We start from the raw sequence: 10,801 nt of genomic DNA, 5'->3' as shown, positions 1-10,801 counted from the left end.
CAGCAGGAACAGCCATTCCATGATCATCCTTCTTCTCCACAGTGGTCTCAGTGGGCAAAAAACCAGGAGCTGCATCAGTTCCCAATGCCTCTGCACCACTGAGCCACATACTTGCACTTACAAACCAGTTGCGAGAAGATTTCTGCTTCCGGTTCTTAGACATCCGGTTTTTAGTAACATGCCAATCCATGTGAGTACTGTGTTCTTCTTGACACTTGAACCGAAGGCCACATGTTGTGCATTGTCTTGGCAGATCACCATACAATGCACTGATTGCAGATTCATAGCGCAGCTTGAGAAGGTCAGCATTGAACTCAAGTCCCACAGAATCCTACATATTGAGCCACAAGGTTATTCAGGCTAATATTGCATTCTTTGAAAGAAAGAATGGCGAAGCTATTCAAACAAGTACCTGCACAGGAGATTGTTTTGTCAATGAGATCAAACCTTGTGCCATGAGAGAGTTAAACAAACCCGAAAATGCACTGCCAGATGGTTGGCCGGGGACACTTGAACTAACATTCTGAGAGAAAGGCATCGTTTGGGGAGGAGGACCAGGTGGCAAAGGTGGCCGAAGCCCAACCTGTGAATGCAACATATTTGGAATATTGTTGACTGGTAAAGGCAGCTGTACAGCAGGTAATGCATTTGAAGGAACCATACTAATGGCTGTGCTATGCCCGTGAGTGTTGTATCCATGATTCAGTGGTTGTCCCAGGGGACGAGGTGGCATTGAAGTTACCCCAGATGGATGAAAATTCTCTCGGGTTTCATGAGATGGAAGTTGTTGTGGCTGAAAAGGATTTACATGTGCCTGGTTTTGCTGATTCAAAGCAGCATGCTGATTAGACATTGGTGTTGGCTTCATCGAATTGTAATCTTTGTTCTCAAAACCATTAAATGGTTGTTCGGGCATAGCTGAACCCTTCTGTAAAACCTGATTTATTACAGTGCTGCTGGCATTTATTGGATCAAACTGGCTTCTACTCTGCTCTGGTGGAGGAAAAATTCGATGCACAGGAGGTGGCAGAGACTTTCGTGCATTTACTGGAGGCCAGACCCCTGATGATGGTGGCACAACACTTGACCAGGTCCCTGAACTAGTAGAGTCAATATTAGAGCCCCATCTTGATGCAATGGCAGGAGACCTATTAAGCTGTGCATCAATATCTGGAAGTTTTTCAGCAAGTGGAGAGTAATTCTCACCACCCAAAGAAGACACACCACTTCCAGATAAGGGCATCTGGAAATCCCGTCCTCTTCCTTTAGAATTCAGGAGATGTGCTGACTGATGGATGTGAGGCGGAAAATTCCAGGCTTCTTGATGATGACGGGAACCCAAGATCTGATTTCTCTCAGTTCGGAATCCAGGAATCTTGCTTGTTGATCCACGACCAGACTGCACGAAGCACATCAATTTCTTTTGGACATGAGATCAAAGTTTGAATTTGACTTTCTTTCCCAAGATACGCAAAAACATAATTGAAAACAGAAAGAAAGAAATGTACAGCTTGTTTCCTGGTTAATGACCAACACAGTCAACTGTTTCTTAAAACAAATAACAAAGGGAAAAGATAAAACACATGAAGATGACTTAACTGGGTATCTTCTTAATGAGTTAACTGACAATATAAATAGTAAATTGAAATGCAAATCATCACATAATAATTTGAACTATGACACAGAATGCAGCAGTAAGCTCTAAAAGGTGCTAAATTGCAAGAGAATTGCCAGATGGAGGTAAAGAGGACGGAAAAAAACTCATTTCCAAATAAAGTCTAGTCAAATCCATTAAAAAAATTAACAGCCATATTATAGAAAAGAAATCAAAATACGTATATGGAATCAAACAAGAGCCTAGCTTTTGGACAGTATATGAACAAGTAAATAAACTTAAACAGCAACACATAAGGAAACAAGTTGAGACAGCATACACCCAGAATTGAGACTGCTTCTTCAGCAATATTAGAGGAGCCATCCACAGATGCCATTGGAGCCAGACTAGATCGATTGCTCCTGATATCAGATTCTGCATGGATAGCACTTAGCCTTCCAAAGGCAGGCCTTGGAACAACACTTCCAAAAGGTGGAATAGACGACGGCAAGAAATCATTAGTCCTACCATGCTCTGACAAAGTAGGGCTCATATCTTCCCAATCAAATTCCTCTTCTTCAGTATTCTGCCATGATCTTGAAGCTACCTTATTGTGCATGCCATTTACAGCTAACTGTTCAATATGAAGAGGTTTACTACTTGTAATTCTTTTCCCCCTATCATCCCCATATGCATCTATTAAAGCTCTGGGTCCTTGATGTTCAAGTCCATTGCTAAGCCTATATCTAGCAGAAGGTTCAAATCGGTTATGGTTATCATCAGAGTAGTTATTTCTTCTTAATTCATTTGCCTCCTCATCTCTAACAATGGTTCTGCTGTGTCCATAATCAAATAGAGGACGAGATGGGGATAGCCCCTCAACAAACCTTCGAGGAGAATTCCCTACTGCCAAGTCATCAATTTCTGAAGATAAAGGCCTCTCAGCTCCAGTTGTTAAAGGCAACAAGCGTCTTGCAAGCCTGGAAGTTGAAGATGGTTGCAGCTTATTAGATCCAAGAATGAGTGATGTACGACCCATTCCAACCTGTGAAGATATGGCCTCTGCTTGATCACTTTCATATTCATCATATCCAACAGCAGGTTTTTTACCATATATTTTCAGATTCGAAGTTCCCTTAGTGTGCTGAACATTCTGCAAAGATTGAATTACATTTTTAGCTTTGGATGTTAGTATTGACCAACCTGTCTGCATGCAAACAGATGCACATTGCATTACACAGTACACAACAGAGAATCATCAACAAAATACGACATAATCTCAAAACGTAGCTTGTGTGCTCATTTATTAAACTTACAATCAAAATATTTATTTTGTACATAGTAAACACTAGAGAACCAGCGCAGTACATTAGGAAGAATTTAGCCCAGAAGAAATTCCACAAAGTTGCAAAACAACTAAGATGCTTTCCATTTGAGTGTTATAATAGTTGAGAGCCATGAGAAAGTTAGGTTAAAGAGAGATGCAACATATAAACAAGCTCCAATGAGCTATTGTGCATAATTTTTCTTTGATTAATACTCATCTTGATCTCCACAGTGTACTACTGCAATGTTTAGCATCAAGAGGCCATCTTTATCCACTGATATTTCAGCCTTGAAACATCAAAACGATGACAATTTAACATGGTATATGTATACTCCACTATGAATTCATTTTACTTAAAAAATTAAATTCTAAAGTTTAAAAAGGCCATTAGAAAGACCATATCACTGAACCTGTATTTTAACCACAAATTCCCAGGTGAAGATTCTAAAACAAGAAGTAAATGGTTTCATCAGCAGGACTATAAATTAATAGCTGAAGGCACCAGAGAGAGGCAGAGATTTCATTGGAAACCTTACATTATCTGCAGTTGAATGATCCAGCTGACGCAAGTATTTTGGGTTCACATGTATGCCATGAGGTGGTCTGGGTGATTCCGAAGCTCTAAAGGAAGTCAAGCTTGATGACTGATTATTAACTTGTGGAGAAAAATCAAGTTGAGTCTCAATCTTGTGAAGTACAGAAGAAGGAAACACTGAGGACCATGTGCCAAAAAGGTGGCGCATTGAAGGATATAAGCTAGGGTCAACTTGTCTGTATGCCTCACAAAAAACCTGGTGAGGAAACAAGGTGACAAATATCATAATCATGCAGGATAAGCAATATACAGCATGGAAGATGGCAAGAGAAGAGAGCACAATACTCTGATTAACTCACCTCCGGCAAACGGGACGAGAAGTGCCTAATGTATTCCCGGCCAATATTCTTGACAATGCTATCTAGAAGATATAATGAAGGCAGCTTTTGATCTACGGGGGCCTGCAAAAGATAAAAAGTAAACACAAATGCCCTCCCCTTAGAAAAGAAGGTAAACACAAATGATCTCCCCTTAGAAAAGAAAAGGCATGGATATATGAACTCAATGTTCTTTAAGATAGGGAAAAATGATAAGACAGGGAGAAATGTTCAGACTTTTAAATTGGATAACACAATGAAGATGATTATAATGGTCTCAAAATTCTCTTAACTTCAAAAAATTTGAAAGTCAAACCTGTCTTCAGTTTCTCAAAGTTACGCAATATATCTTTCCTAACTTCAACACTCAAAATATCTTTCCTTAACCCAAATTTATCCAAGGAACCAGACAAGTAACCAAGCAAAAAAACGAATTCATGAAAGTGAGAAATCAAAAGGTTCAAAAACCTAATGAATACAAGTAAAATAAATTGCAGAATTTTTTTTTTAAAAAAAGTAATTTCCTAAAATCCACAGACACACATAAAAAGAACAAGATTTGAAGCCACACCATCAACCAAGCAGCTGGAATCTGAACACTGTAATATTTCAAATTGTTTTTCCTTTCCACTGATTCTACTTGAACATACAGACAAAACCAATAACAAGTAGGGGAAAAAACTAAGACTTTCAATTTTGCAGCCCAACAAAGCCGAAAAGTTATGTCTCAACTAAATTTTATTCTAACTTCTTAATTCTCTCACATTTTCCCAACCAATACAAACATTCAAAAACTCTTAACACACACACAACCCCTGCAAACCACAAAAAAAAAAAAAAAATTCCCCTCTCCCAAGCCTTCAACTAAACCCGCCATCAATAACATAAAAAAAACCAATTTAAAACACCAAACACCAATACCAACTATATCAAAAATACTTTTATTAATAACTAAACCCTAAAACTCACCATTTCTCCCACATTTTACCAACGCCATAACTTATAAATTCATCAATACTAGCAATATTCTCATCCCAATAACTAAACCCTAAAATCCAAAATTAAGCAATACCACCTCACCGATTTTGAGACTACAAGAATATACTAAAATTATCATTATCTCTAGCATTACTCAATATCAAGAACAAAACCCTAAAAAATCCCACACATTCATAAAAAAAAGCGAGAAATAAAACACAGACCTCAACAATGCGGGCACAGAGAACATCAGCAATGCCCTCACCATGCTCCCGCTGCTCTCCAGCAATAATAGTCAAATCAGTAATTATAGGTTTTGAATTAAACGTCAATTCATTCAAAACCGTCTCATAAATCTCCACCACATCCTCCATACTCAAACTCGCCCCGTCACCACCACCATCGTCCTCCACCGCTGATCCTTGTCGTTGCTTCAATAAAGACCGGAACTTGTCAAGAACTGACGATGCTGATGGTTTCTGTGGCAGCAGTTCATTTGGCATGGTGGTGGTAACCGCTGCCGCAGCAGCCGCCTTGGTGGCGGTTTTAGGGTTTAGGAGTTTTGTGGGTTGCATTTGTTGGTGGTGTTACCCGCTGCCGCAGCAGCCGCCTTGGTGGCGGTTTTAGGGTTTAGGAGTTTTGTGGGTTGCATTTGTTTCCATTAAGAGAGAGATTTGAAAAGGAATGTGGAGAATTTGGGTTTATGAATTGGGGATTTTAAGGGGTTATAGCATTAAATTTTTATTTTCTAGAGAGAGAGAGAGAGTGAAATAGAGGAAACAAATTAGAGTGATTCTTTATTTTTATTTTTATTTTTATTTTTATTTTTTTATCTTCTACTTCTTTTCTTTTTTGTTTTAATCATGGAGTTAGTTTTAATATAGTCCATATACTTTATTAATCTAATCAATTGTCCCTATAGTCTCATCATTGGCCATCCAAATTAAGTCATTTTTTAATTGGTAATTGCCATATTTCCTAGTCAAGTTCTCTCATCTCCCTTACTTCTCATTTCTTTATTCTATAATTCAAAAGATAAATAGATAAATAAAATTGAAAAAAAATGAAATTGATGAAAATACTGCATTATAAGGATTACATATAATTTAATCAAGATTGAATATAATTAGATTGATTTTGCTAAACAATTTTAAATTTATAATTAACTCATCTTTTTGTTAAATCATTAAGAGAGAGGCTTAATAGTAAGCCATTAATGAATACTTAAATTGTAACATTCTTCAATTAAGTATTTAAATCAAAGCATTTCTCATTTAAAATTAAAGTGTTCATCATTTGATATGAGTTCAAAAAAATAAAGGGATTGTTTGGCTTTCTATTTTTATCTATTTCAAAATAATTATAACTAATGCTTTTTTTTATTATGATATTCTTAGTAAAAGCATATATTAAAAAAAAACTACTAGGGGTTATTTTAGAAAAGTATAAATAAAATTAATGGATGGTATTCTAAATACATGTAAAATAACATTCTTAATATGTTTGAAAGTTAAACATGATATTTTTTTTTTTTTTTGGATATAGGTTAATGGAAAAATAAAATGCGAGTCATGTTATTAATAATTTAAAATAAAAAAAATAAAAAAATCATTTAAGGAATTAAGAAACTTACTTTTCTTAATACTTCTTTTTTATTTTTTCTTATTTTTCTCCCTAAATATGTCATATATCTCACACGAATACTTAAAAACCTTTTAAAAAAAACCCCAAAACCAAATTCATGTATGGTTTTTAATGATTAAGGATAATATTAGAATCTCTTAAGAACTAGAATGATGATATTAACAAATTCTAAAGAAAAGGTCTTGGGTTAGATCACCGGTCAATCTACGGGGACCAAAATGAAGTTTACACCCGAGACGTTAACGCCTTGTTGGTTTTGTACTTTTGCACCGTGTGCTAGTTATGACCCTTCTATAAATACATTGGTATCCAGCAGTCTGCGCTTGCAGTGACAGAAACAAAGAGCTTGTGGAATTTGGGATGGAAAAAATCTAATCGACTCCTTCTGGATTGAGGATAAATCAAGCTGCCCTCTTCTTTTTTAGGTAAGCCTGCAACTGAACTTCTCAAGTTTTTCCATATTTAGTATCTATGACTATGATGTTTTGCTAGAATGATTTGCCTAGGTTCTTGCAAGTTTTAGTAGTTGGTTGAATTTTGATACTTATTGCTATGTTTTTCTAGTTGGGAAAGAGATATATTATCTTAGATTTGGATTCTTTTGCTGAGTACAAGGAATAGTTTTCAATTTTTTTATGAAAAATTTCTTGAATTGTTTTATATGATTAATGTTGTAGTCTTCCCAAAGTAAGCTTGCTATAATTTGATTTGGTTAGATTAAATTTGCAGCGGTGGTGCCTAGCTAGTGCTTCGGATTTTCATTGTCCTGCTAATTTCTTTCTTTTTTTTATACTGAGATAAATCAAGCTTCTATGATTCTTGGTAGTTTCCTTATTTTGTTTACTTTAGCAAATTAACTGGAATCATGAGTGAAAGTGGTCAGGCCAAAAGCCAGAAACTTAGAACATGGATGATGAAAGGGACATAATAAAAAATCTGCCAGGCACAATGCTTCTGCATATATTATCTTTCCTTCCTGCAAAAGATGTTCTCAAAACTAGCATGTTATCTCGGCACAAGGCCTAAGTCGCTGGATGGCTGAGTCAACCCTTAAATGTTGTTGTTCCATTTTTTTAAAATAAAAACCAAAATGATGTTATTTTGAACAAAAAATTTAAAAAGAAACCCTAAGAGTTGACGTAACTAAGTCTCACTCAGGTTTGGTCGGAGTCAACCAAGTCATGGGTTGATATGTCGGGTCATATAGGTTTGACTGAGTCAACATTCAACCTAGTTCAAAGGGGCTAGGCTCTGCGTTGGCAGGTCACCAAGTCGAATTGTTGGGCTTGGTTGAGTTTAATAACTATTCTCACAAGAGACGACTTTGTTCCTTCACATTTAATCCAATTTTATCTGCTCATGAGTCATGAAAAAATGCAATCCTCACAAACTTGTGTACATGGCTGTTTGGTATAAAAACCAAATATAAATATTTAAAAAAAACCATGTATGATCTGCTTGCATTTTACATTTGTAACCAGGGCTGTGGGCGCCGCCATCCTACTTAGTTCATGTAAGTGGATCCTTAAAGCAAAAAACTGCCTTGCTTTTTAAAACTACATGTGTAAATTACAATGGACTTCAAAATAATAAGCATGGTTGGAAGTAATTTTTTCAACATTTTAGCATGTTAAGATTTTTTTCCAAACATTTTTTAGTAAATTATCTTGACCAAACATGCTGAATTTTGAATTCAGCTTTGATAAACAAATCACCCCGCTTTTACTTGGATGTTTCACGGGTCAAATTGGTACCATTAACATCTGAAGTACTAGTCCTTGCCTACAAAGTAAAACTTTGATTGTTGGCCTAAACAGACATGCAAGCTTGTAGCTATTGAAGTTTGTTTCTAGTTCAGAATTTCTGATGATAGAAAAGGTTAATTATAGAAATATTCATTTTTGTCTGTTCTTATGGAATTTTGTAGTTTAATTAGCTTTATAGCTCTCTCTGTGTATATCTAGAAGCTGTTAAAGTTTGCTTACTCAGTTCTTCGTTTTATATCCAATTTTCCGTGTCTTTAACTATGATGTTTCACTAGGGAACTGGAGTTAGTTTTTGAATTCTTAGTTTTGATGTTGATTAATGATTATGATGTTTCCCAAGAAGAAACAAAGATATTTGCTGAAAGTTGTGCTTTGTCAGTGATTGTAGATAAGAACCTTGTGTATTGGGGTGAAGACATGAAATTGAAAGAATATGGGAAAATTTCAAGGTGGGTTTAAAATGATAGCAAAAATTTAATTATTTGTTTGCCAATGGGAAAAACCCTTTGTATTGATAATGATAATGATGCATATTGTATCATTATTGATTATTGATTATCTTGGAGAAAAGAGTGTAGCTTAGAAGTTGTAGTCTTGGAGGACTGATCATAGTATTCTGTGTATTGGGATAAAGAAATGAAATTGGAGGAAAACGGGAAATTCTTAAAATTGGGTTTGAGACCATTTGTTTGTTTTTTAGTGGATGGAACAATTCTTTTGGATTTTTATTTGTTGACCTTTGTTAATTTTCTCAAAATAAGCTTGTTGCTGCTTGTGGAACTTGTAAATAGGAAAACAATTAGCAGAATGTGCAGACCTTTTATTTCTTATTTAACAGTTTGATTTAATTTCCCGTGATCTTTCTAAGCTCCTTATTTTGTGTACTTTAGTAAGTCAACATAATCATGGATGCAAGTGCTCAAGTAATCCGTGGCAAAAGCCAGAAGCTGGAAAAAGAAGAGGGAAGGAATTTAATCAGAAATATACCAGATGTTATTCTTCAGCACATCTTATCTTTCCTCCCAATGAAAGATGTTGTCAGAGCATATTATCTAAAAGATGGAAAAACCTATGGATGTTGGTCCCCATTCTTGACTTTGAAGAAGAAGGCATATTTGGTGACAGGGTGTATTTCATGAATTTTATCGAAAGAGTTATGATGCTTTGTAATTTCTCAGATATAAGAAACTTCTCCCCTCATGTGATGTGCACTCTGATGCATCTCGCATTAATACATGGATATTTTCTGCACTAGGTTGCAAATTTCAAGAATTGAAACTTGACCTTTACTAACGCAATGCAAACAAGTCATTATTACCTCATTGTCTATTTACTTGTCAGTCATTAACTGTATTGGAACTATACCTATTTCATGATCTTAAACTTCTGTCATCCATATGCCTTCCCAATCTCAAGGAGTTGCAATTGTCATTTATTACATTTGTGGATGATCACTCAACACAGCTCTTTGATGGTTGCCTGAATTTGCATAAGCTGACTCTTGATGAATGCGCATGGAAGGATGAGAAGTTTGTTTTTATTTCTTCTCCTATGCTTAAATTCTTATCTATATATGATCTTACATGGGATGACAGCAGTCCAAATGATTGTCAAGTTGTGACTTGTGGAACAAATCTCAAATTCTTTTCCTTCAGCGGTGAACTCAAAACAGATTTTTGCATATATTCATCCTCACTGGTTAATGGATGTATGGATTGGAGATCAGTGACAGTGTCTGAGTGGTATGGAAAACAAAGGGAAGCTGCTTATCACATGCGTGAGCTTCTTAAGGGGTTCTATAGTGTTGAAAGCTTGACAGTATCACCTGTTGCATTGGAGGTATATACGTTTCCAATTAAGTTGTAATCGAGAACTTGTAGTCATCAAGCTCACTGCTGTTGATTAGATATGTTGAGTTGATGAAACGTATGATGCTTAATTTTTTTTCTTCTTCTGTCAAAAGTTTGTTTCCATTGCTCACTTCCATTATCATGTTTCTAGATTCTCACTCGTGCAGAAGAATTATACCCCCATCCGCCAGTGTTTCGCATACTGAATCTTCTCAAATTTGGTTATGGAACTATGAATTTTGATTATGGAGCACTGCAGAGGTTACTTCATAATTTGCCTATCCTTGATTGTCTTGATTTTGGAACAGTACCTTTTTCTAACCACCCATTATGTTTTCTTATTGCTGAAAGGTATTTTCTTTGGTTATTGATGCTGAAATATATTTTGATTTGTAGGATACTCCCTTGCCTGAAAAATATGGAAAAAAAACTCCGAATTGGATGCAGTACCTCCTTGTTTATTGACACAGCTAGTGACCATCAAATTCTGGAGATTTGCAGCAACTGAAAATTATTTTATTGTTTTTGTAAATTATTTTTATTTAATTTTATAATAATATTAGATATTTTTAAAATGCAGCATTAATTCTAAAAAATATGTTTATTTGAAATCGTAATAATCTTATAGAAAGTAGAAAAAATAAAACATGATTTCTATTATTTATTTGAGATCTAAAAAAAATAAACCATAAATTTTATTTCTCAACTTATTTAATATTAAAGAAGAGTA

General features: G+C 35.3%; 2 protein-coding genes across 10 annotated transcripts in view; one reads left to right on the top strand and one right to left on the bottom strand.

The window, feature by feature from the left end:
- LOC105134846 (polyadenylation and cleavage factor homolog 4-like) overlaps window positions 1-5,611 on the bottom strand; it is a 7,292-nt gene extending 1,681 nt beyond the window's left edge. For 3 of the 7 annotated variants that reach the window (XR_844088.1, XM_011039400.1, XM_011039403.1), the window contains exons 1-7: window positions 5,464-5,611; window positions 5,036-5,386; window positions 3,816-3,917; window positions 3,458-3,712; window positions 1,935-2,801; window positions 413-1,399; window positions 8-331 (exon numbers count right to left, since the gene is read on the bottom strand). Coding sequence is in view for 6 of the 7 variants with exons in the window: in XM_011039400.1 (XP_011037702.1) it covers window positions 8-331; window positions 413-1,399; window positions 1,935-2,801; window positions 3,458-3,712; window positions 3,816-3,917; window positions 5,036-5,386 (2,886 nt within the window). In the remaining variant the exon portion in view is untranslated. The other 4 variants (XM_011039402.1, XM_011039401.1, XM_011039404.1 and 1 more) reach the window with 4 other exon arrangements.
- A 1,137-nt stretch (window positions 5,612-6,748) lies between these two features.
- LOC105134845 (uncharacterized) lies at window positions 6,749-10,593 on the top strand. Of its 3 annotated transcripts, XM_011039399.1 has the most exons (4): window positions 6,749-6,880; window positions 9,112-10,060; window positions 10,223-10,332; window positions 10,468-10,593. In XM_011039399.1, exons 2-4 carry the CDS (start codon window positions 9,773-9,775, stop codon window positions 10,577-10,579), a joined length of 510 nt encoding a protein of 169 aa, XP_011037701.1. In that variant the 5' UTR covers window positions 6,749-6,880; window positions 9,112-9,772; the 3' UTR covers window positions 10,580-10,593. The 3 variants fall into 3 exon arrangements, 1 of the variants encoding a protein (XP_011037701.1); XR_844087.1 differs by lacking the exon at window positions 10,223-10,332; XR_844086.1 differs by lacking the exon at window positions 10,223-10,332 and having other exon boundaries at window positions 9,112-10,076; window positions 10,468-10,496.
- The last annotated feature ends 208 nt before the right edge of the window (window positions 10,594-10,801 follow it).

The sequence above is a fragment of the Populus euphratica genome, unplaced genomic scaffold (genome assembly GCF_000495115.2).
Source record: "Populus euphratica unplaced genomic scaffold, PopEup_1.0 scaffold120.1, whole genome shotgun sequence".
NCBI lineage: Eukaryota > Viridiplantae > Streptophyta > Magnoliopsida > Malpighiales > Salicaceae > Populus > Populus euphratica.
The sequence above is the reverse complement of the archived record's forward strand: the minus strand, read 5'-3'. Positions and strand labels throughout refer to the sequence as shown.